The following is a 26,016-nucleotide window of genomic DNA, read 5'->3' on the forward strand; positions in this document are numbered from 1 at the left end:
CTCAGAGCAAAATAGCCTGCTCGGTTTCCCTCCACGGGGACTCGCAAATCAACCTTTCTGAAATGTCCTGCTTGTGAGCATGACTGACTACACATCAAAGCGAGAAGTTCTAAGAAGGTATTCTATTCAAGGATCAAAGAAGGCTATTATAACGGTCTTTAATGCTAGATATACATTCTATTTGATTATTTGACATTAACTCATCCTTGACGGCTATAGACGTCAAAAATTAATTTGAACTATTTCTATTAGTTTAACATTTTTTCCCACTTTTGTTAACAAGAGTATTAAAACCTAGATTTTTTTATTGTATTAGAACAGATATAAAATTTGCGATTCATCATGAGTTAAGTGAAGTCATGCGATTAATTATGCTTAAAAAAAATCGCCTGACGCCACTAATTTTTAATAATATTTTCTTTAAAAAAAAAAAAAAAATTATCAAAAAATTTTGTTTTTTAAAAAGAAAACTTTATTAAAAATTAGGGGCATCAGGCGATTAAAATTTGTCATCATAATTAATCGCATGACTTCACTGGTTAACTCACGATTAATCTCAAATTGTATATCTGTTCTAAATGTACAAAAATAAATCTAGGTTTTCATACTCTTGTTAACAAAAATGGGAGAAAAAAAAGTTAAACTAATTGAAATAGTTAAAATGATTTTTTTAAAGTCTATAGCTATCAATGGCAGTGAATGAGTTAATTCCAAAATTTCACTCAAGTAATTATCTGTTATAAGCTTTGAAGAAATAAGTAGATGCAGAAGTAGAAAAATGTGATTAATCACGATTAATTATGGAAAATATGCGATTAATTAGTTTTTTTAAAAATGTAGTCGCTTAACAACAAAAAAACACACATATTGAATTTGATATCCTCAGATCGAAATCAGACCTCTTTCAAATTGACGCCTTAAAATAATCGCTCAAGTAATTTTTTCTGATTTTTCAGTTAGCAAAAAAACAAAACATTTGCATCATGAAGAGATGATTTAGGCAAAAAAATATTTTTTACAAAAAAATGACACTGGTTATTATTTTAAGAGGGTGACGAAATGTGAATAAAAATCAGATGTTTCGGATATGTAAATCAAAACTACAGTGACAGCTTAGACAATTAAATATAGGTACACATATGTCATGTTGGCGCTATATAAATAAAGATGAATTGATTTGACATCAAAAATTTGCCCAGGCCAACTAAACAATATCTAACGTTTAATATTTGTATTGTTTACTTCATGTGCAGTCACTGTTCACTGCCTGGTGTTAATAGTTGTGGCGTTATTAACATGCAGTGTAGTTGTACACAAGTTGTTTCATGAGTGCTGTGCAAGTAAACAGTTACATTGAACACTGTACAAGGAAATAGAAAAATGTGATATTTGGAACGGCAATCAGTGTGAATCTTCTGGCTACTGACCACATCTGGGAGCTGCTGTCAGACCTCAGCTTTGGTTTGACCCTCAGCAAGAAATCGCCTTCTTTAATGGCCGATATGGGCGCATTGTAAAGAGCATGGTTAAACAGCGCCTGTAGCTTCGTCAGACTAGACGCAAGCGGCTTAACAATGGGCGCTTTCACCGGTGCAATCTTTCCACTTTGGAATTTCTCTGGAGGTGCTCCGTCATGACCCTTGGCGCCGGGAGAATCTCTTTGTGGTCCGTCAGCTAGTGACTCGGGCAAAACTGCGATGCCCGTGAAACCGTAGCTTTTGTTTGCCAGGTGCTTCGAAGAGGGCATCCTGGTGGGTGGCGGCGGATCACAGGGTTGGCGGTATAAGGAAAGGGAGGCAAACGCCAGGAGGACATGCAGGAAAATGGAAACGAGTGCCAAGGACAGACAGATTGTCCTGGAGCGACAGCGCATTCGCCACATCATCCTCCTGGGAATAGGAAGAAAAGTCACAAGAGGGGGGGACATGTCCAGTAAAGCTCCTACACGAGCCGGAACTCAGAATATTTAAACATCCGCTGAGAAAAAAAAAAAACTTACTTCTTCAATTGAGCTTTCTGCCTCAGTGCTGCAGTTGAAAAGGAATATTCCGTATCAGCTGCAGGTTATTCTTTACCCGTTTGTTTGTACTTTGCCAGACTGGACACAGTGCCAGGTTAAAGTGACCCTAGTACCTCTCAATACACTAGTTTGAACTGTCAGAATTGGCAGAGATTCACTCTTTACAACTTTTTTTCTTTTTCTTTTTTTTTTACTGATGGGTCTTAGTTTTGGGAAGGGCCATGTTTGTAATGAATCACATCACATCAGTGAATTAGGCTGAATGGATTTCCCTTATGCACTGCAGTACACAGATTGTTCGAGCTCTACTTTGCACTTGAACTTGAGACTTTCTGTTGATTTAAATACAGTAGAATCTTGGTTAACTGGCTAGACATTCATATTTGATGAGCCTCAAGGTTCTCAGTGTGGTCTCCAATTAAAGCAGGCATATTATACGAAGATCCGCATGAGCCACCGTCAAGATCCAGTTTGTGTATTTCTGACTTTTATGCGTTGCATGTCACATTTTACACCAGCAAAGTTTTCAATTCCTAGCAGGAAGCTGTCATCTTTGTAAGTCTCTCCCCTGCGTTAATGATTTGTTTTTCTCCTCGCATGCCCCGTGCTTCTTTTATTTTTGGTCTTTTTTTGGAACGTCTTGCGTCCCATGCTGGTGTATTGTAAACAAGCTGGATAAAGCTTTGATGCACACATCAACATCCATTGAGTAGCTTTTATCCCTTTTCACACACCCCTCAAAATTCGCTGCGCTCTTTTAATTTCACTACGGAAAACGCAGCCTCTTATGGCCAAAATGGAAGCCGCACACAAAACATTAGCCCACAAACACATTTATATTAATATTAAATTATGTTTTCCATTTCGCCACTACAAAAGAGCCAACAAACCAGAGATGTTCAGATGAAAAATTAATATCTGTTCTGGCCTGACGCTCGTTTCTGGTGCAATTTCTTTGTATCCTGAGGTGACTTTTGAGCCGATCGCTCTGCGTTTTCTTTGTTCCACCTGTGTCTTTTCACCCGCCCCACGCACATTCGTGCAAACACTCAGAAGCTGCTGCAATCTTCTTTTTCAGGTGCTGGGGAGGTTGCTAAGATACAGTGCTCAGCTTTCAAACTCCAGAGAAACATGGAATGAGGACACAGTAAGTGGCAACACGGAACAGAGCAAAATTCAGTGGAAAATGGTGGTTCAGGTGTCAGTTGTGTGTCCTTTTGTGATTCTTCCAGACTGTATCACTGTTGTAACCTGCTGAGGACACTCTGTGACGTCATAAGAGCAATGGCCGCTTGACTCAGAGAACATCCTGTTTGAATCACTGCAATGTTGAGGTACTATTATTAGGTGTTGTCTTGGTTTCTTGATTGGTTTAAATACCAATTCCAGTTGAAACAGGAAATTAATTGGCCTATTCATGTATCCAAAAACTTGTGAATTTTGCCATTCTTGTGCAAAATACTGAAACACTGACCAAGCATAACATAGAATGGCCACTCCTTGGTTGAGCAGATTTCGTAATGCTTTGCCATTTCAACGTTTAAAACTCAACACTACTCCGGATTTTCTGATCACCCGAACATGCAAAATTAACTTCCAACAACTCCCAAGACTGTTAACAGTCATCTGAGACCTTCAGGTGACTAACATTAAAATAATAATAATAATTATATAGCCATTTTCAAACTTTTCTTGAATCCCCCGTTGACACTACTAAGTTTGCGTGCGAGTAATGTGTGCATGACATTTAACACCATCCACTCGTGCCAACATGTCCCTAGCTGTAAGCTTTTGTGCAAGATGAAGCCTTTCAGCGAGCCTGGAGTGTGACTCTGCGTATGAATATTTAACAGTGAAGGGATAAAGACGGTGGGAGGAGATATTTAAAGAGGGGGATGGTATGAATAATGAATGAGTTGCGCCAAATTGTCAGCGGGTTAGGAGCGGCGGGCTATGTTTACAGGACCCACTGGAATCATTAGAGTTGATATTGTACATGTAGTGTTTGCTAGCTCCAGTGTATTGCTAGTGTGTATTTATTTAGACCAGTACAATAATCACTTTTGAGGTGTTTTGGGGATGTGAACATTTAAGAGATCTTGGACTCTACCATTAGGATTATTTTAACGTGAATGCTGCGACACAAGGGGGCACAATATCAAGAGTATTCATTTATTTCTTTAGCTTTTTACTGAAAACCGTCTCTTCATCTATAATGGTACTTCATTTGTATAGCACTTTTCCACCTTACAAGGCCCTCAAAGCACTTTACATTCAACTACTCATTCACTTACCGATGAGCAACTGGGGGTTCGGTATCTTGCTCAAGGACACTTTGACTTGGTCACAATGGCATGGGATCAAACCCACAACCTCTGGGTTGAGAGACGACCACTCTACCACTGAGCCGCGCCGCCCCCTATATACAGATAATGCTAACATCTGTCTGTCCATTGTACAGTTATTTGAACAACAAAATTGGCGGTAGCCGTCTGTTAATGAAGTAAAAACCCACCGCGGTCACAAAAATAACTAGCATCTGACAAAAGTATATATTTTTTTAATTATGAAAATTAACCAATGAAAATCAGACAAAGGTTGTGAAATGTGGTTCAACAGAATTAATAAAAAACAACACAAAAACAAAGTCAAACAACCTTGGACAAAGAAATTATGGTACGCAGAGAAAAGAAAAATAATTTGATATGTTCACGCAAGGTGTAGCCTCCAATTAGCATCACAGGTGTCTTCAAACTTGTAATCAACCAGTTAGTCATTTAAAGGGTCGCACTAGTTTTTGTTGTTCCATGTACCATACCAAACATGGAACGCTGTAAAACCTCTGTCTATTTACACACACATACCCACACATTGTTTATTAAACAAACATCTGTCTGTACATTGACATAAACAAAATGTAAACTTGTTTACTGGCAGATTTGCTCCCTGGTGAGTGCACAATATTCTACCCTCTTTGTGGCTAGAGTGCAAAGTGACCTGATTGCGCGTTTGGGTACATTATACTCATTCTGTCAACATCAGTGGGTCACAGTGTCCCTGTGCTGGCATAACGCAAGGGCCAATGACGTCACTTTATAAAAGCCTGGCAGAAAACATTTCCTTTCAGTAAACACCTACAGACCAAGACTTAATTGATGATGTTCTAAACACAAGACATAATCAATAGATTTTGCACCTTTCAAACCTCAGCCTACATTCAGTTCTGTGATTGTACATTGAGGCTAATGTATCTCTGTTAGCCTCAGTGGCATACCTTGGAAAAAATGAAATACAATGAGATGATGTCTCAAACCACCTAAGAGATAGCTTTGCTAATTTCTAGTGTTATACAGAGGATTTCTTCAACACATCTTTCAAACCAGCGGTCCTCCCTGACCAGAGTTTTGACGTCCTTTTATCCTTGGTACGAACCAGCTTTTTACGTGAGGGTGTTAGCGGCATGTTATGATTGGAGAAGTTATTTTTGAGTTTCTCTGACAAATTAGGGGGCCACCACATTGTGCTTACTATTTATAATGGAAATACAGTAAACAAATATTTTGGTAATTGCCATGTTGCTAAATTTAGGGCAGCTGTGACAAACCTTACATAGTTCCCCTGATACATTTGTCAAGCACTATATATATCACAATAAAAACGTGACTTGAAATTTTAAAAATCCCTTTTACAATTAGATCATGGGAAGAGGTTGCTAACTTGAGAGTACAACACAAAGTTTTCAGCTATTTACTAGTTGCCGAGTATTTTTGCTCCAGTCAGGCGCTTTGTGAGGATGCCACACAAATCTCAACTGTGAGACTACACAAATAGAAACTTTCTGTTTGTCTTCTCTTTGGCTGCTGATTAAAAGCGTACACACTCGTTCCTCTTTGTTGAGTTACTTCGGGAGAGATCGTTTGGAGTTTCACCCTCTGTATTTGTTTGAAGAGTTGTGCAGTATGTTATCCGGCGGTTCGCTATTCCTCTGTGGCAGGTTTGCATGCTTTTTAACTTTTTCGAATGCAGCCACAACATAAGACAACGTGTGCTTGATGCAGTCGCTAATGACCGTTGTGCCTCTAGTTTTACTTCCTCGCTGTGCTAGAACAAAACTGATCAAAGGACTATTGTGTCCTGTCAACAAATACAAAAATCACAGGCTGCTGTTTCACATTTCAGTTTATTATCCATCATTGTGTATTATATCACTTTTATCTCTTTCAAGCACGTTAGCCTTTTGCATGAAAAATTCTTTCAAATTGCTGCAACAAAACGATCCAGAATTTCTTCACCTTTGACACAGTCCCCGGCTAAAGGCGGGATTATTGCCACTAATGTGTGCACATAATCAAATTGCCAACGTCAGCATCTAATGTGACGTATAAAATGTTTGTCGGACAACGACTACAGGTGGGAGAATTTAGTGCACACTTGACACTCCTGGCCTGGTGTTGTGAAATACCCTTAGACAAAGGCAATTCCTCCTTTTGTTATGGCTCTGATACTACACCTTAGGAAGGCAAAAATTCACGACTCTGCCCCAGCCATGACTTTTTTACACAGGCAGTTCCACTTCTGTAATGGCCCGGATACTACATCAGAAAACTGCTGGATCCACTTCATCCCCCTCATTCCGTGTCCGTACCGTTTATACGGAACAACGGCGATAAAACATGCCGGGTTATTATAAAAACCTTTACAGCAAGAAAAAAAAAAAAAAAAAAAAAAAAAAGGTAGGTCAGGTCATTTGTAAGAAGATGCCACTTATTAAAAGTCGCATCCAACTATGTACACATTTTAAAAAATATAAAAACATTGTATTGAAAGACAAGTGCGTCTAATTGTAAGAAAAGTTGTGAGATGACGTGGACATAGGTGGTGATGTTCGGTGTACTGTAGGTTTAAAAAAAAAAAGAACAGTGCGTGCATGTGTGTCCTGCACACACACACGCACCTGCACACCAGACGCTCCCTGCAGAGGAAAGAGGACAAAGGTGTTTGGAGACCCTGGCCGGCTTATTATGTCAAAGTGAGTGTTGACACCATGGAAACTCCTTAGAAGAAAAAAAAAAAAAAAGACGTGAGATAAGGCAGGAAGCTGTTCAAGTGTCTGCAAGTCCAGACTTGATGTCACAGTTATTTTCCCCCAAGTCAAAGTCATCATCAACCTCTGTGACTTTTTGTAGCCAGAGTCCAACTGGCGGCTGGTTTTCGTTCACCGAATCGGTGACGTGAGTGTGGGACGAGCAAAAGAAGGAAGTAGTGTGTCTGCTGTGTGTGTGCTAGGAGCACTTCCACACGCACACGGCCAGACTCCCGCCGAAGAACATGTAGAGCAGGTTTTTCACCTCGTGCGTGACCTCGAAGCCGAAGCCCTCGCCGATCACCACGTGCCACGAGCTGCCGAACTTCTTGTCCATGGACTCCTTGATCATCTTGGCGGCGCTCTGGAGACCAGCGGCGAGAAATCAGAACAACTCTCTCTTGAATTAGGACCAAGTTGCACACAGCTATGTTCCCCCCATTTTTCCTATCTAGAATGCTTATTTGTGGTTTATCCCCACTTGTTTAAGAATTGGTGGGGTTTAAATAAAACTAAATATTTTTCAGACTGCATTAATATACAGTATATGGATTTTCACTATTCGTGTGCTGGCCTCCATCACCTGCGAACAGTATGTGTTCACTGTAAAGGTTATAGGTCAACAAAAAACGGTCATTTTTTAACAGATATGGAGACTTATATCCACTATAAAATAGTTGTATTTAATCAGACTTGTATTGCAATTAAAATGGCACGTAAACTTCCCTGTCCAGTTAATTAAAGCTTTATTATGGTCGCAGTTTCATTCCAGAAGGTAATTTTTCCATTTACATGATTTCATTTGGGATTTTTGACGTGATAATATTGGTTGACCTACTTCCTTGAATAGATTGTATTTAATCTGAGGGGCAGTTGTATAATGTCAACAACAAACATTTACACACTGCAACCACCGTTAGGGGCAAAAAAACCTTGAAACAATTATAAAAAAAAAATTAAAAAAAGTTCTGCCATTTAATCAACGACAGAACCCACGTACCTCATTGTTGGTGGCAAACTTTTCACAGGCGGTCACACACAGCTCCATTGTCTCCACCCTCATTTCTTCAGCCATGTCCGTGTGCTGAAGATAAATCAATATCTTATCTTCTGATATCTGAATTATCATTTACGTTTTACTGTTTGTATGACAGGAAACAGGATAGCACTCATTTTCAATTTCGTATACGCTTATCCTTCTCAGGGCAGCTGAAGCTTAAACCAGCTGACTCTCGGTGAGAACTGAGAAATTCACACTTATAGATGATTTGGTGCATGGGTAGGGAAACTTTAAAAAAAAGAAAAAAAGTTTGGCTGATCATTACTGATGAGGTACCAGTTTACCCTGTGCATAGCATTGTATTTTCTTGTCTAGAAACATTTTCAGTGGTCAAGTTAGTGTGCCACTGTACCTTTTTAATTAATAAACCATGCACACAAGTCATAATAGGCATTCACTCGCTTTTAGTACCTTAGAGACAGTGGTGTAGTGGTCCCTGGAGAAGTGAGTATTTTCACAAGTTTTTTTTTTTGTAGTCCAGGAAAAAAAGTCCTCTTTTAGAAACGGTGACATGTAAGAATTAAAAATGTGTCATTTGTGCTCACAATAATAAAATTATCATGACTTGTCAAGAGCAGTTTGGTAACACAACCAGCCTAAAATTATGTAAAATGTATTTATCATGAGGCAAACAAAGTATATGTTATATATATATATATATATTTTACAATATTTAGTGAACAATGAGCAAAAATAGTGACAACCAGTCTCGTTAGACTTCAGTATTGTTTTGTGTATTGTTTAAACTTTTTGTCCCCATTCTTATGTTTTAATTGACCGGTTTTTAAAATCAAGTGCCAGCTTATAGCTACTATAAAACTTAACTAAAAGTATATGTAGTACCACAATACACATACTGTACAGTGCACTGAACATCACGAATGATGATGTGACCACTCTCCTACCCTAATGAGAGGGAAGCTGTGTAGTCTCTTGTAGTCGGCCTCTTCTTTCTTTCCCTCGCCGGTTCCTGCCATTCCTACTCCTGTGCATAGATACCACGAAAAAAATAATTGGACCTAAAAATGCATCTGTTCGTACCTAGCAACACTTAGCAACAACACGCAAGGAGAAACCTACCAACCTAGCTAGCTTGCGACATAACGAAGCATGTACTTGCAACAATTACATGTCAATTGCTACACAAATGGAAAGTTTGTAGGTTGAAAAACAAAGGACACATGTGGTGCATTGTGGCGAGTTTGTAAACACCAAGCAGGCGGATAAACTGGAACCTAAGCAGGAGCGTTTACGAGCTACCCAGTTAGCTTAGCTTGTAGCTCCGTGGCGAACATAACATTTGGCAACATCTCTTTCAACAAACGCTCGTCGATTCGTCAGGGTTTGTTAACGGCGAGTAAAAAATGTTGAGTGACTTACTCAGGAGGCGTTTGGGCCGCTGGAAAAGTTCCACTGTTTGAGTCCCAGGGTCGGTTGTTAGGGAGACATTTTAAACAAGAACTGCACGGACAGCGGAAGCCCCGCCTACTGATGACACAGAGCGTTTCTACTGGCTTATAGTCTTGTCAATCAACTGAACTCGCGCTCCATTTTTTTTATTTTATTTTTTACATTTGTTAATTGTATTTATTTGAACTGGATTTATGCATAGTGGGTTTTTATATTTCATACATTTCAAATATTTTAGTGCAGATTTTTATATACTAAATCTATTTTTATTTTATTATCGTTATTTATATAAATATATATTTAAATTATATATGTTTTTATATGTTTAATATACATTTTCAATATATTTTTTAATTCAATTACAGTACAATATTTTTTCATTATTGCTATTCATATAAATATGTATTTCAATTATATATGTATATTTTATATTGCATCTCATTATTATTTCCATTCCTATCTAGGCTTAATTAATTGTTATCTGTTTTACATTCGAAAAATGTCACTGCAAACCACCAAACAAAAATGCCACAAAAAGTATACTGAATAAAAAACAATGATCTATTATCTAACCTCAAGTTCAAATCAAATTGATTAATTCAGTATAAAATCTGGGACTGCTAAATTGAACACAAGGTCACTTGATATACTAACTCTTTTGCATGAATAGCAACAGGTGGATACTTTGGAGTGTCCAAGTAACCTACCTACCTGCTACCTATATGGGCCTCAGTCCTGTACATTTTCAGTACAGTATGTATTTTGTGCATAAAGAGAACAACTATATGTATCAAGTGATGCTTTCAGACAGTAAAATGTGTGTGTGTGGGGGGGGGGGGGGTGTGCGTGAGGGTGTGAGTGCATGCGTGCGTGTGTCTACCCTACTTAGCATCCCTCTTACTGAATGTGACAGGAAACATCTGGATGGAGTCCCCCAGGTGGATCTTCCTGACCCAAAATTGCTGCACAAAATTCCCAGTGGTGTTTGTGCTTGCGGGTTGATTTTAATCTAAAACAAGTACTCCCTCCTCCGTGGATTAGAGTGGATTATGAATCCGTGGACAGGCAGGCAAACATAATGATATTCCTCATCTCTTGTTTGGGCTCAACTAGGCTTTCTGTCTGCAGTCACAATGATGCAACCTGGTGCTGTCAACAGGTCAACTTCAGTATGAACCTCTCACACAGTGTGTAGCCTTTGAGCAAGTAGATCATTAGTGTGTTGTATGAACTAATTGTGTGGCACCAGATTATGTAATTACCCAGTTTAATGACATAAATCCAAATGACCCAGTTTGATTGTGACAGCAGTCAACCAGCAAGGCAGACAATGCATAATTGCAAATATTTGCATGTTTTAGAAGGAAACAGAAGAGGTTTTTTTTTGGTATCTTAATTTTGTATCTACTGTTAAAAATGTGGGTCCCTACTCAGAAAGCCAAACCCTTGTAAAGTTCTGATGGGAACTTTCACCGGTTACTTATTTTATCTTTAACGGCCACGTTATTAATAATAAAACCCAGGAGACCGAATATTCTCAGTTGAACTATTTATTGGATACCAGAAAGATCGAGTACACAGCTGTGGAACCTTTTTTGCTGGATGCGGAAGAAGGTCTAATCTGTCCAAAATGGTCTCTACTCCTACTGTCTTGGCCGCCCACCCACACGGGGGATGGCTGAGCCTAACCCATGTGAAAATGTGTGACCTGATGGTTTTAACTGGTTTCAACCAGAAAAGTGTGCCAGAGTGCAGATAGATAGGAAGACGCCAAGTCAGGACAGGTCACAGCGACACAAAGACCTAGCTCAAGTCATCTATCTAATCATTAAGAGGCCTAATCTTTGAAACCCGAAGTACCTAAAAACCTCAGGTCACACGTTCTAGGGGTTTATTTATTTATTTATTTTGCTGGATTTTGTAACCACTGTTAAAAAATTGGGACCTTACTTGGAAAGCGAACCCACCTTTGGAACTATTTCAAAGTCTGAGGTCACAATAATAGAATAGCGATAGCATATTGTATCTACCTCTAATGACATCCATTACAAGTAATGTTTCATGCTATATCAACATGCAAACACCTCACATGAGAAGAGTCAAACCCAGAACCTTTGACAGCGAGTCGGATGTTTTAACCACTATTCTGCCAATCTTGCAGCATAGTAGTAGTAATTTTGATGAATAACTCGAACTGCATTCTAAATGTGTGGTGGGATTTTTCTAATGATGTGCTGGTCTGATGCAGCCCTGCTATAAAAATGTAGACTTTAGAAATTGCATAAAGAATGTTGACTGAATAACCAAAGGATGAGGAATGTAGTCTTGTGATGAAAATGCCTGAGGGAGGATGTGAGCTTCTTTTAAACATTTTCAAGGTAGCAGAAGAGAACTAACATTTCATCGATGACTTATATAGACTAACCCGAGTGGGACGAGTCACAGTGAGGCAACACGAGGTTGTAGAAAACTTTCGTTATGTTCTTTATGTGTGCTTATCAAGGCAGCGCGAAGATGGAAAGGTCAACCAAAGGTTTGCGTAAAGTGTGTCTGCCTGCAGGAAAGCCAATTAGCGAGCATCTATAATTCATCAGTCGCGGATGCAGATTGTTAGGGGAATGAAGGAAGAGGGGGGTAAAGTGAAGATCCATATGACAATTACTGACTGGATGACTTAAAGCCTCAAGACTCTTATTACATGTGCCCTGTGATTGACAAGCGATCAGTCCTGGTTGTACCTCCTTTTGCTTAAAAGCAGCTGGAATAATCTCCATCTACCTATTGAGAACAAACAGCATACAAATGGATGAATGGAATGCAGCGGACTCCCAGTACATATGTGATGTTGTCATGACATGCCAGTGTTGTTGCATCTCTGCTTCTCTAAAACGAGTGAGGCTATAATTCTTCAGCTAGTATCTTTTCTCAAATAAGCCCCAGTTTATTGTCAGTAAAATATTCAATTACTAATAAATGTCCGCAAGGCCTGTGAGTTACGTCTCAATCGCCTGACAGTCTGTCAGAACCTCGTTTGAAACGAACTGCCTGGCGGTGATGTGATTTATTGGAAGTTCATAAATGGACTCGGAAGAGTCTTGACTTGCCATGTGAACAGAAATTGGATTGACACTCCTTGTGGCATTCATGATTTACGTTCAACGCTCCAAAGTCTTACAATTTGTAACTCCATAAAATAGTCACTGATGTGGTTCCCCTGCCTGACTTGGAGACAGCAGAGGGTTCATTTCCCTATATCATTGACTTGACTGTGCGAATGTGAGCGTAAATGGCTGGCTGTGTCTATCAGCTGTGATTGACTGGCAACCAGTCCAGGCTGTAGTTTGCCCTTCACCATATGTCAACTGGGCCACCCTGAACAGGACAAGCTGTAGTGAGAATGGATGGATGGTTGCATCAATGGTCTCTCTATTAAAACGGCTTGATCAAAAGTAACCCAAAGTGGGTGGACTAGCTAACCCAGCAGTAGGTCCAAAGGGGGCAGAGCTTCAGCCAATGCTGGGTTAGTTATACCCAGCGCATTGGGTTGGGATTTGACCCAGCACATTGGCTCAACATTTTGATCCAAAAAGAGATAGAAACTACCCATTCTGGTGAGTTAATGAAGAAATGGGTTAACAGGTTATCAGTATAGCTGTGGTTAAAAATAACACCAATTTTATTCCCAACATTCTCGCATGATATATTTGATACACGTTGACCTTTGTCTAAAGTCAGTGAGTGGTGTTACGCATTCAGCAGCCATTGATATTTCCTAAGAATATTACATTTAATTTAATTCAACTTCAGTACACATCTAAAATGGCGACCAGCTTCAGTATTTCAGCCCACCCAAATCCAATCATCTGTTCTACCCAATCTGCTGCATCAAACTAATTACCGGTAGCCCAATCTTGGGTAAAAGTAACCCAATCTGCTCAAAATCCACAGCTACGGAGCGAGTGGGTTAGGAGGACGTTCTGGCAATTTTTAGTGCGCTTAGAAGAGCCTTGACTTGAGCGGAAGTTAAAATTGAAACTTCTTGCGCTGAATGCCCCAGAAACCAATTTCTTGGAAAAACACTAGAATTGCTCATAACCTGAAACATGCGAGGAAGCCAAATGACTATTCAAAAGCCTTATAGACCGACTAAATCTACTAACACTGATCTAATTTGTTTTTCTGCAAATGCAAATGTTTTTTTGTGCGTGCGTCAATTACGACCCACTCAGTATTTTCCACAAGGCGCTTTTTATCCTAGAGAGACAAATCTAGCTGAATTTGCAATGCAGAATACCTTTTGTATGACTTTAATTAATGCAATAAGCATCGGGTTATTGCTCTCCTCCAACACTAATGACTAAAGAATCTCCATCCTCCCTCGTGCATCTGTATTTATGGTGATAATTATCTCTGAGGTTGTGTTTGTGCTTATGTCTGTCCATCTGTCAGAGCCATTACACAACTAAACTGGGAGTAAAATGTACAAAGTTGTTTTTGGTGCATCTCAGATCACTTCCAGAGTTTGACATCCACCCGGTTTGTGGTTATATGAAATATTTTTTAACAAGGCCAAGCAGAACGTAACAGTACTCATCAGATCACGCTAGAAATGTCACACGTGGGCAGATAGATGAGTGAATCATACCCGTCTATGCATCAGCAAACCCATTGCAGTGACACAGCAACACATAATGAGCGTCAGACGATACCATCAAATGCAGTTTATTAAGTTTCATCCACCTAAGTTCACAATATCAAGTGCATGAGGTGCAAAGACAAACACTGATAGGGCCCCGAACGATGTAAAGCAAGAGAGAAGACAAAAGAGGAAAGTATTTGTCTACCATTGTTGGCATTTGAGGCCCAGAAAGGCACTTACAAAAGAAATGTGGGGGTCATGGTATATAGAGCGGTGTGAGGGCCACACTGAAAATAAAATCTTGAAGTCAGAATATTACATGAACAAATTTGGAATTGGATTTGAATTTGATTTGGTGTCGGAACATGACAACAAAGCATAAAGTATAAATTACATTACATACAAGTCAATTTAATTGACATCTGTAAACTGTTCATGTGATATTGGAATTTGTTATCGTAAAATTACATATTATTGTAACATTATGTCTGTATTCTCATTAAATGATGACTTCACGTGAAAATACAACTTAGTTCTTGTGATACTTGAATTCTCATAAAATTATAAGTTTTAACAGGCGGTATCATAACGTTATTGGTTAAATAAGCTTGTCACAGTATTACAATTTTATTTTGGTGATATGAGCTTGTTCGTAGAACATTTTTTTCTGCCATTATTTAAAAAAAAATCTTGTAAAATGACGTATATTACCTACGAGTTTATTGTTAATAAACAGTGAGTTCGTGTCACCCTTTTGAAAATTGACGTTGATGTAACTATCAAAAATGTCCACTACGGCAACAAAAATGGCAGTCTTGTTGCAAACAATCCTAGCCTTTTGATGCTAATACAACAACATTTTAAATGTATTATACTAGCTGTAATCCCTCTAAAAGAAGGGAAGTTATACATTGGCTGTTTTTGTCACTTTATTACTGGACAGAAATGACAGAGAAATGCACCATGCAACTGAATCATAGCAAGTCAAAGCCATTATTATTTGTGGGAAATCGATTAAATCTGAAGGTCCCACTGGACTCGGTCATGGAGTGTGAAGTACAAAATATTTTTTATTAAATTACTTGATGTCTTTTGAAATGGTATTTTGTGAAAGTCAATTTACCCAAGCAAGACGTCTGAGAGGCGCAAAGGGGACTGACACTGAACTGCTGTTGATGCAGTGCTTGCTCAAAATGGCATGCAAATACCAAAAAACATTCGGTGTGGTTTAGCCAAGGTACAATTTAATCTTCTGGAGCTCACAGCTTGACATCAAGTGTTTACTTCAGGAATGATTCAGAGCGCTGTTTTTCCTGGTTGTGACTGTCTGCAGAAAACGTCAGGCTACAGTGGGACGTCGGGGCGAGCAACATTAGCAAGGCTACATTAACACACAATAATTACACGTTTACAGTATAAGATCACGGTAGTAGCGAATGGTGGGAGTAACTTTACTGTATAAAATTGACACTTGAACATGACGTCATTATGTTTCTCGTTGAGAATGTTAACACGCGTCTCAGTTTCAGCATTAAAAACAAGCAACGATATGAGGTGACACAAAGGGTTTTCATCATCAGTGACCATACCTGCATCAAAACTCTAAGACCCAAAGAGTCTGGTATGGTTTTTCGCTTCACAGAGATGATTGACCCAAATTAGCACTGATAGTCCATCTACAAGCTTGTGTTTTGACTCTCTCACGAAGGTAATCCCGTGACTAACCTCACTCCGGCTTTACAACTAAACACCGAACACACCGACATGAAAAACAGACGAGCTCTAAACATCCGATAAGCTCCGTCCCATCGCCTCCCTCTCTCCAAACAAATGCTTTACATTCAGAAGTAATTTAATTTACCCCTCAACTACATTGACCTTACAGTATGTGAGCTCTCGCAGTTTTACGCCCCTCACTGTTTGGGGCTGGAGGGGTTGGATCTCTCCGCGGCATGGCAGGGGTCTAAGGATTCTTTGGTGGCTCCGCCATAGACGTCCACATCCAGATCGGTCCACGGGGCGATGTTGCCGAGCACCGAGGAGCTGCATTCCGCCAAGGCGGCGACTTCGACGGGCTTCAAGACCCGGTCCCACAAGTTGAACTGGGAGAGTTCACCAACCAGTGCCTGGGAGGCGTCGAAACGTCCTCCAAGGGTGTCCTTTGGTTGGGGAAAAAGAAGAGACATAAGAATGAGCAAGTTAGGTCTGTGCGAATAATTGATTTGATTGATTTGAATTGATTTGTCAGGACAATTTTTTGTGGCTTCTGTAGCTCAATCCCAGTGCTTAAACTTGCCAGGCACTGAGCTATGCAAGAGGAGATGGAAAACAGTGAAAGAGTAAACTAAAGCAACAAGAATGTAAGCTAACGTTAGCGTGTCCTCAAATGTTACAATGATGACTCGGCTTCACATCATTGGTTCCCATCAACCGGTCCTCGCAGATGGGAAAAACAAAACACGATCTTACCGGTGTGACCACCATTGCTACCGGGAGGGTCTATGTTTTAAGCGATAACAGTTTAGCCTTACAATCATTACTTCAACCAAAATAAGTCTTTTGAACATCAATACAACAAAGCCGTACAGGATCATTTCTCCTTCTTCAACTGTGAAAATGTAGGCGCGATTTTCCATGAATAACACTAGGATGTCTTTGGCTATCACCCATTTCATTCACAGTTTTCCACCCGCAAGATGATTTATAACACCCACCCAGAAAAAAATGTGCGAGGTGCAAAACCGGCTGCCTGTTTTCACTCCTCATCTCTCAGGGAACGTATGCAGCTACAGATAGCACACGAGTACAGATGGCTTAAATTAAACAAGTGAGGAAAGGACAAATTACAAAGGCTGTTTTTTTTTCACAGTCTATACAGAGGGTTAACGAGTATGTTTTGGAACGGAACGTGCAGTACCAACTACCAACAGCTACATACCCTGTATACAAACTTAAATAAGCTTCATAATAAGCAACAAATCTCTACGGAACATTCCGAACAATCCGTCCGCACTCATCTTTTTACCTGCTCCTGGCCCAGAATGAGCACCCCACCAGGTTTGATGGGGTGCCAGGCGGCCAGTCCTTCCCCCCGTCCCTTCATCTTGCCACCTTGGTAGGCCTTCCACACACCGTCCCTCAAGGTCCAGCTGACGCAGATGTGCTGCCATTCGTCCTGAGGGAGTGACAGCGGCAACTGTGCCACCTGAAAGCGATGATGAGGGATGAGTTAGCTTGGCGAAATTTCCAGATACAGCGATACAATGAAGCCCTTTTTCATGACCTTCAATGTTGTGAGTACCCTAGAATTTGGGTGAAAAATATCCGACACATGGATAAGTTGCTGTTTTTATTTCCATTCCTGATGCCTTGATAATGCTAAAATCTACTGTTTGACTTTTTTTTATACAAATGACTTAATTTGGATGTTCTGTGACTGCCGTTGTTTTGGGCCCATGTATTAAATGTGCTGCTTCACAAGAAGGAGCACTGAGTAAATATCAAGACTGCTACATTAGCTTCTCATGCTAGCCAACTGACTTAGTTGCTAGTTGCTACCATGTGCCTGCTACTTCTGTCCAAAAGTAGACTCGGAGCCAAAGCCTGTATTGACCATCTTTTTTTCAACAAAGGACTTTGATGTGGGTCAAATCTGACTGGTGTTGTGCCTTTGTCATACACTGAGTGAAGATGTAGGCTACTTTGCTAGTTTTTCATGCTAGCTGTCAACGATTGTCACTTGTGACCACAGGGTAGCTAGACTGACTCAAAGAACTTTCCTTGGAATTTTCTGTCACTTTTGTCACACAGACTGCGACATTAACCTCTCATGCTAGCCAACTGGCTGCCACGTAGGGCTGTAAAACTGTAAATATTGATGCTGACTGTTAGCAAGTCAATGGGATTTTAAATAGGGTTAGGATAGCATTACGTTCTTAAGCTATTGTTTGTGTTGTTTTAAGTATATGACATGTCATGACAGTAAATGTCAACTTGCATTAAACAGCTTGAAGATCCTTTTTTAATGAAATGTGAGTTGAATTGAGTTTACTGCCACGATACGGCGCTTGAATCTGAAGTTTGGCTTGCAACTCAAAGCAAAAAAATGGTCCAAATGACGCCTTGTATCTTGAAATGCTGTTGGGTCACTTGTATCTCAAGGCACCAATAAGTCTGTGTTCACGCTTTTGTTTTAGGCATTTTACATGACAGTAGAACATGATCTGGATCAGGATTTGGCTTAGTACCTTATCATTGATGAGCAGTTCCACAGGGTTGTGGACACCCTGCAGCAACACCAGCTCGTTGGGCTGTCCGGGCACCGAGTAGGAGAAGGGCGTGCCGATCCCGCCTTCCTTAGCCTTCAGCCACACACAGGCGGTGAAGGCGTACATCTCAGTTATCTCCTTGCGGACCAGGCCGTACATGTAGTTAGTGCGCATGGGGAAGGACAGCACGAAGCCGTCTGGGAAGGACGGCTCTGTTAGGGCTTCGGAGAAAAAGAACATGGACAAAAGAGCGGCAGAGACAAACAGTTAAAGAGCAGAAAACGGGGGCACTTGCGAATGGTTACACAAGGACGTTGTTGTTTTTCCGAGCAAGAGCTCCACTAATTAACTACCGTAGTGCCTCTTCAAGAGCTGAGAGAATCTAAAAGCAGCATGAGACGGATGGAGAATGACATGCTACTGCTTAATGGAGAATAAAAAGGCTCCTTAGCGAGCCTTGTTAAAAAGTAATTGTGGTGTATCATAAACTCTCCGTAAAGCGCCACACTATACAGGTTTTTTTTTTGTCTCAACCAATGAATAACATAGCAAAATTTGCCCTTGACGGATTTTGCGACAGGAAGCTGGCTTGACAAACGGATGATTCAAGGCTGAAAGTGGGAATTTGAAAGTGACTGAAAGTGAGAATTAAAAATCTGCCTTCACATTTCCGCTTTACAAAAGTCTGCCGCAGCAATGCGGCCAAACTCTCATGGCGTGTGCCGAATTTGGCAACTAGTTTTTATCATTGGGCTTTTACTTGGCCACTGGTTTTGTGGCATTGCAATGTTGCAGATGTAACAGCCACAAAAAAAAATATTTCCAGGGTTTTAAGCTAGCAAGACCCAGCTGACCGCCACATCACTGCCAAGCCATACAAATGCACTACAGTATTAGAAGTGCAGCGATTAATCGATAACTAGTTGCTAATCAAATTAGTTGAGACACTGTTTAACTTGAATCAAACCGGTTTGAGGCACAATTTGAAAGAACTGGACTGCTTAGCATGTCGGCCTCGTAGTCCTGAGGCTTGATTTGAATCTCAAGTTCATGGAAGACTCCAACGACTGCGTTAACCACTCGACCTCTGTGCGTGCTGACCACTTGACTTCTGTGCGGCCTCTCATGTTTTAGTTATGAATGTAGAAATGCTGAAGTTTAGTACATGGGTTATCTGTTTGAGTAGGATACAGGGCCGCTGGCCAGTGGCCACGGAGTAATCCTGAAAAATCTTAATTGGCCCTTTCATCTTTCAATTTTTCTGCACGTGGCCCTCGGAGGAAGAACAGCCCTGCTTTAGGCTTTCTAATTAAATTCACTCGCAGCTATCAAATAGATAATCTCCTTTCTTAGGGTCCCTACAGTTTAAGGCAAGTTAAATTCAAGACTTTTAAAATTCCATTTAAAATTTGATTTAAGACCAACTTTACAATGTTCCCAATGTCACACGCTGTTCAAAGTTGCTACAGTATACACAGAGTATATGTCCTGACTAAAATCACATCACTTGTATGTTGATTCACAATCATGATTGCATGATTCTACCATTTGGTATATATATATATATATATATATATATATACAATTTTAATCAATACGTTTTTAGACTATTTTCAATCTTAATATCTTACTTATCATGTGTTAAAAAATTCAAGACTTTTGAAAGGCTGATTCATGCCAAACAAGGCCTTGATTTTAGATTGATGTTGTTTTAAGACTTATTAAGGTTCTGCGGGAACCCTGCTTTGTACAATGAGCAAAAATATAAACACAATACAGCAAAACGGAACATTTTGGAGTGGCCTTCAATTGTTGGCAGCCGACGTCACACCTGTGCAATAATCGTGCTGTCTAATCAACATCTTGATATGCCACACCTGTGAAGTGGATGGATTATCCCGGCAAAGAAGAATCAATGCTAATGTAAATAGTAAATGTCAACAATGAGTGGCGTTTTTTGGACATGGAAAAAGTCTTATATTTTTTAGTACATCTCATTAAAAATGAGCACTAAAACAAATATAGTAACATAAAAATAATGTGTTCAGTGTATATTCAGCTGCCATTTTGTTTAGCTGACTCACTGTGCTCCAGTTCGCTGATGCGGTGGTTGGCGGTGTCTATGCCGTGGTTGATCTTCTCATACTGGCCCTGTGTCTCCTTCCTCATAGCCTGTCGCTCCTTCTCCAGCATTTTTATTTTCCTCTCCAGCTCGCCCTCCAGGTCCTCCACCCTCCAGGGAGCCTTCCCGCGACCAGGGGCCCCCTTGGCCGAAGGCTTGGAGGCGGGGGAGCCCGGTCGGCGGTGCCCGGGGCCTGCTGCCATCGGGGGCGCGGGGTTGGCGTTGCCGGTGGGTGGCGTGGGGGGCTTGGTGGCTAACGGGGTGCTGCTGCTGCTGCTGCTGCTTGTTACTGTAGACGTGTCAGTGAGGTTCAAGGCAGCTGGGCCGATCTCTGCCTGGAGGAGAGCAAATAAATGAGTTAGTACTAAAGTGCAGAAATACAACAATACAGAGTCAAACCCAATTTGATCTGTGATGCTGGTTGACTCCTAAGTTGTTTTAACTTCAAAATAAATGTTCTTGTCATTCAAAACTATGTGAAAAGGGTTCCGCTCAAATCTGTTTCTTAGCGGAATTAAAAGGCTCAAATTTCACAGACACGGGCATGTTTTCTCATAAAAAAAAACCAGGTGCATTTTCATTTTCATGCTGGGGCGAGTCTTGTTTCCCATGCTTGGGAATTTGGCAGACCGCACTGCAAGGGTGTTTTCCATACGGCCCGGGCACACTTGCAAATTTGGTGACAGAATGGAGACCAGGTAAAAGCAGGTCTAAATTGAGGCGCAGTTGGTTCAAGCGATTTTGGTGGATTTGGTCCAGGCGTAGGCAGACAGATTCTGTGCTCTGCTGATATGTGTGATATTTGTCTGTTTTAAATGTTTATGTTTAAATGTTCAAATTCTCATAATGTTTCGGGGTGAACAAGATACTGCATGCTTAACTGGCATTAGGATTGTGAGGGACCTCTTGGAAAAATATATCGGTAAAATTTTGAGAATCTCTGCTTTAGATGATAATTAAATTGAAGTTTATCAAGATTTACTCTCACATGATGATGGTTTGAAGTTTTGTGAGACATTTTTTTCCTGAACATTTTGCTTGAACTCAAAATTGTACCACTTTTGGCGCCATTCAACTTTTGGGGTTTCATTGTACGTGGTCAAAATGATTTGGGACACCCAATTTACCCAGGATTATTGGATTTACAGTTGCAAGCCCGTAGAATTTAGACATAAAATAAAATAAAATAATTTAAATATTAGTATATGACAATTATTTCTCTATGATTCACCAGAATACAAAAGTCTATATTCTATATCTATATTGATTGACTTATTGATTGTCAAAGCTGATTGAAGCATAATGGGGATGTCGTGTCCCTGATCACAGAGGGAGATGAAAAAATATCAACAGAGTTGCCGAGGCAAGGACTGTACGTCCAAGATGTAAATTGACAGCGAGAAGGATAACCTTGGAACTGTTTATTCATTTCGAAGCATGCCCCTGTCTCCATCTCAGCCCACATACAAACACACAGGCTGTTAAGAAGCTGACCTCTTCTCTGCTCAACCTGGCCAGCTTCATCTTTTATTTATGTCTCTCGATCCTGCATGTGGAGCGAGGGGAGGGAGAAATGCTGCTGTCACAGACAGTGTTGGGGCGTGTCGGGGTGAAGGATGTGGGTGGCGGACGCTTCCTATATCGGGCATCTGTCATTGATTTCTTTGTTTATTTATTTATTTACATATACGTATATACATACATAAATGTCATATTCAAATATGTTGTCAGTAACATTATTTCACACTGAAAACTAGAGGTTTTATAGACACATTGTCCATATAGTATAACATAACCGGGATCTTTATAACTTGACCAAATATAAAAATGATCACTTTACAAATTAAATAATGCCCTTTTTTATTGGCAGTTATTTAACAAAATGTAATATAATTGTGTTAATAATTGTGGTAGTCTTGTAGAACAACGCTAAGGTACGTATAGTATTACATCAAACTAATAAAGGAAAGTTAATTGAACATTTTTATTGGATTTCATGAAATATCATTCATTTTAATTCAGTTTAATGCTGAGTTGAATTTATTATACTCATTATAATTCCACAAGGGGAGTTTAAATAGCCTACATGGTGGTTCTCCTTGGCACATATTAAAAGTATTGGGGATTTTTTTGGGGGGGGGGGCTGATAATATGCCAATTCAACAAAACGTCAAATTATTTTTAAAAGATTTTGAAAGCAGCAAAAAGTCCAACAAATCCTTCAAGAGTTGCCTTGATTCAACATTTGCTGATTATCATGATCTGAATGACTAAGAATCTACACAGACAAAGAATAGATGCATGTTTTCCTTCAATTATATAATGCTTTTATCATTGCGAGAAGCCAAAATTGAATTCCGGCCCTATCTAATAGCATAATTGGCCAACTCAATTTCAAATTACTTTCACAGTGTCATCAGTATCATTAACTCATTCACTTCCATTGACGCCTATATACGTCAAAAATTCATTCATTTCATCAGGAATTAAATTTTGGCTTCTCGCAAACGGTTGTAACTTGGTATTTGCATAAAGAACTCAATGAATAATTGTGTTTAATAATCGTGATTTCAATATCAAACAAAAATAATCACGATTATTATTTTTTCTCATAATCACCCTGCCCTACTATTAGGCTAGCAAAGGGTTTATTTACTCTAAACAAAGAATAAATTATAGAACATCAGCATACCAATGTGTACTTACCTCCAACTTCTCTATTCGATCCTTCAGGTCCATGATGGCCCGGGCCAGCTCCTCCACGGCTCGGGCCGTCTGCAGCTGCGAGGCGGCCGAGGAGCTGACGTCGTCCCCAGCCATGACCCGCCGGTTGCCACTCCAGACCCCGATGCTCCGCTCGGGTCCGGGCCTCTCACTGTCCTCCTCCTCCAGGCCGCTCTCGCACTCGTTCAGCTTGCCCGTCAGCTCCCGGATGGTCCTCTGGTCCATGAGGATCTGGTCGTTCTGCTGCATGACCATCTGCCGGAGCTCCTCCGCAGTGGTGCGGAGGAACGTCCACTCCTCGTCGGCGAGAGGGTCGTCCGCCAGCGGCTGCGGCCCCGCTTCTTTCCCCTTACACTCCCCGAGCGGAACCGGCGTGCAGATGAGTCGGCTGTAGCTGAACACTTTGGCCGAGCCTCGGCCGGTCTCCTCCCCGAGGTCGAGCTCGTTCAGCGTGGAGAGCCCCAAGCCGAGTCCGTTCCCTCCGCCGTAGGAGTCGGAGCCGTGAAGGGCACCGAGCGGGCCGGCGTGAGCCACCGCGTCGGGCCGCTCCAGAGGCTGGAGGAGCGTCTCTGACGTCAGGGTGCCGTTGTCGGCCAGAGCCGCGGCGCGTTTGCGGGGGTAAACGCTGGCGAAGATGCAGATGACCGCGCCGAGGAAAGCCAGCGTGCCGGCGCCTACCAGAACCACCATAAACTTCATTTTACTAAAAATAACAAAATAATCCTCTTCTATCACATCGATGAAAAATGTAAACGGGACACTTGAAGAGGATTCTCGTCGAGGTTGTCTCCTGCTCCGGAGCACTGAGCAGTCTGGATGCTCGCCGTGTTGTTGCTAAGCTGCTCTCTCCTCTGGGCGTTGCCATGGAGACCGCACCGTGCAAGAGGAGGAGGGGGAGGAGCCAAGCTGTGTGCCTCTGCGTCAGTCGCAGCAAGCTGGATGGGGTGAGCTCACAGCAGCAGTGTGAACAAACAAGGTAGTGATGGATCATTGCGCGTGCGTGCGCGCGTGTGTGCGTGTGTGTGTGTGTGTGTGTGTGTCAGGATGTAGCATGGCAAATACCAAAAGAAAAAAAAGGTGAAGGTGAAATGTCAGAATGTTCTATTTGTAGAGCCGCGGCTAGGCTGCATGCTGGATTAATGGTGAGATCTTCTGCCTCCCAGTCAGGCGGTCCCAGGTTTGAATCTGGGGTACTTTGGCTTCCTTCCAATCAATTACAAAAACATCCATGTTAGGTGTCAAAACTAACTTTTGTCACAGAAAAAAATTCTCCTAGAAATAAGGCTTAACATTTTTGAAAAAATATATATAATGTGATTGCGATTGATGTCATTACTTTCTCAAAGTTCTCTTCACATTATTTTTTTTGTTTACAAATAGTAATCTATATTCAATACACAAAATCCACTTTATCATACATGCAGTAAATGTTTTGTTCTTACAGGTTAAGCTTACGCTAAAATAAAGACGAATGAAACATGAATTAATATGAAAGACAGTTTATCCATGTTCATAACTTAGTACATTTACTTGCATGTCTTTTAAGTGTTCATTACGACAACTTCGCAAAATTCTACAAAACAAGTGTGGAGTAAAGATAAGTCAGTAAGTCATAAATCTGATTACAAAAATAAGTCACAACAATTGTGTGGCTTTATCACTTCCAACTTTTAATTTTATTATTTTATTGTCATTATTATTATTTCTTATTTATTTTGTAATTATTTTATTGAATTTATTATAATTTATTTTATGTAATTATTATTATTTTATTTTACCTTAATTTAATTTCATAAAACAACAATACAAGCTTCTGACCGACCAAAATGAAAGTCTTTGCACCCCCCCCCCCTTCTGCAATTCAGCTCAGTTCCTCTCATAGCTTCTCTGTATGACAGCAATATTAGTCATTTTTTGCTGAGGATGACGAATTTGCGCCTATGAATATTGTAATATTCTACGTGTTGCAGTACTGTTCGTGTTCAGATATCAGTTAATGCCAACAACACCGCCCCAAAGATGCTAATTGTTAGCCCATGTGCCTATGGCATTTCCTATTGTATTTTAACATTCATGTAGCAGAGGCCATGTGGATGCTTTATACGTGACGGTAACCTTCAGCTGAAAGTGGCAATTAACAGCTTGATGAATATTTACTCTTTTTTTTTTTTGCCAAACTGCCGCTTGTTCTGAAGTGATTTGAGTCACCCGCCACCATACAGTACCACTTAAGTACTACTGTATTATCTTTGTAAAGGCAAAACGTTTGATCCAGTTCTTGTATTGGAGCTCATTAGAATGTGTACCTAATGAAGTGGACTGGTGAGTGCATATATGGCCTCGGTCAACAACATTGGCGTTGTTTCTTTTCCTCCACACATCCGTGACATTAGAGAAGCTAGGCGTCATTAAATATTAATGGATCACATTCACAGTTCTCAAACACAATGAAAGGGAATAAATCAATTGCTTTGCTTTGTTGAACACCAAGGGGGGGGGGGGGAAACACTGTATAGATGAGTAAATATAGGAGAAAAGTTGAACTAAGTAAGCTGAAACTAAAATAAAAGCAACCTAATCATGCTGCTGAAAATGCACGCTAATGTGTTAGCCGCATCACGCTAACAAACTTAAGGCCAAGCGTGGGTGTGTGGTCAAAAGTATTTGATGGACATCGTGAAGGACTTCAT

General features: G+C 40.5%; 4 protein-coding genes across 6 annotated transcripts in view; 1 reads left to right on the plus strand and 3 right to left on the minus strand.

Moving 5' to 3' along the window:
* fam20cl (family with sequence similarity 20 member C, like) overlaps positions 1 to 2,031 on the minus strand; it is a 36,446-nt gene extending 34,415 nt beyond the window's left edge. Inside the window, exons 1-2 of one of the 2 annotated variants that reach the window (XM_086081864.1) lie at positions 2,000 to 2,031; positions 1,428 to 1,889 (exon numbers count right to left, since the gene is read on the minus strand). In XM_086081864.1, coding sequence (XP_085937990.1) covers positions 1,428 to 1,885 — 458 coding nt within the window. In that variant the 5' untranslated portion in view covers positions 1,886 to 1,889; positions 2,000 to 2,031. Of the gene's footprint in view, positions 1 to 1,427 lie in introns of both variants that reach the window. The other variant, XM_086081863.1, reaches the window with a different exon arrangement.
* The window catches only part of pla2g6 (phospholipase A2, group VI (cytosolic, calcium-independent)), a 54,724-nt gene that overhangs the window by 3,498 nt on the left and 25,210 nt on the right, over positions 1 to 26,016 (plus strand). The window contains exons 2-4 of the mRNA XM_086081860.1: positions 3,099 to 3,167; positions 3,253 to 3,354; positions 23,336 to 24,302. The gene's annotated coding sequence lies outside the window, so the exon portion shown is untranslated. The remainder of the gene's footprint in view (positions 1 to 3,098; positions 3,168 to 3,252; positions 3,355 to 23,335; positions 24,303 to 26,016) is intronic.
* On the minus strand, positions 6,182 to 9,647 carry LOC147169437 (dynein axonemal light chain 4). Of its 2 annotated transcripts, none has more exons than XM_086081873.1 (4): positions 9,544 to 9,647; positions 9,069 to 9,148; positions 8,104 to 8,187; positions 6,182 to 7,467 (listed from the first exon to the last, which is right to left on the minus strand). In XM_086081873.1, exons 2-4 carry the CDS (start codon positions 9,138 to 9,140, stop codon positions 7,303 to 7,305), a joined length of 321 nt encoding a protein of 106 aa, XP_085937999.1. In that variant the 5' UTR covers positions 9,141 to 9,148; positions 9,544 to 9,647; the 3' UTR covers positions 6,182 to 7,302. The 2 variants fall into 2 exon arrangements, with proteins under 2 accessions (XP_085937999.1, XP_085937998.1); XM_086081872.1 differs by having other exon boundaries at positions 8,104 to 8,220.
* Positions 14,280 to 24,189, minus strand: nptxrb (neuronal pentraxin receptor b). The gene is made up of 5 exons (XM_086081862.1): positions 23,309 to 24,189; positions 20,565 to 20,937; positions 18,460 to 18,701; positions 17,238 to 17,417; positions 14,280 to 16,371 (listed from the first exon to the last, which is right to left on the minus strand). The coding sequence occupies exons 1-5, from the start codon at positions 24,023 to 24,025 to the stop codon at positions 16,126 to 16,128; spliced, it is 1,758 nt and encodes a 585-aa protein (XP_085937988.1). The 5' UTR covers positions 24,026 to 24,189; the 3' UTR covers positions 14,280 to 16,125.

The sequence above is a fragment of the Leptonotus elevatus genome, chromosome 8 (assembly GCF_054856555.1).
Source record: "Leptonotus elevatus isolate MCC_2025b chromosome 8, RoL_Lele_1.0, whole genome shotgun sequence".
Taxonomy (NCBI): Eukaryota; Metazoa; Chordata; class Actinopteri; order Syngnathiformes; family Syngnathidae; genus Leptonotus; species Leptonotus elevatus.

What these genes read in the sequence shown, in the direction of transcription:
- LOC147169437 (XM_086081872.1), bottom strand. Translation starts at nt 9,140, where the DNA reads ATGGCAGGAACCGGCGAGGGAAAGAAAGAAGAGGCCGACTACAAGAGA. An exon ending in ACAGCTTCCCTCTCATTAGG is followed by an intron (nt 8,221 to 9,068) that starts GTAGGAGAGTGG and finishes ATGATAATTCAG; the next exon opens with ATATCAGAAGATAAGATATT. An exon ending in AGTTTGCCACCAACAATGAG is followed by an intron (nt 7,468 to 8,103) that starts GTACGTGGGTTC and finishes GCTGGTCTCCAG; the next exon opens with AGCGCCGCCAAGATGATCAA.
- nptxrb (XM_086081862.1), bottom strand. Translation starts at nt 24,025, where the DNA reads ATGAAGTTTATGGTGGTTCTGGTAGGCGCCGGCACGCTGGCTTTCCTC. An exon ending in ATCGAATAGAGAAGTTGGAG is followed by an intron (nt 20,938 to 23,308) that starts GTAAGTACACAT and finishes GCTCTCCTCCAG; the next exon opens with GCAGAGATCGGCCCAGCTGC. An exon ending in CATCAGCGAACTGGAGCACA is followed by an intron (nt 18,702 to 20,564) that starts GTGAGTCAGCTA and finishes TTTTCTCCGAAG; the next exon opens with CCCTAACAGAGCCGTCCTTC.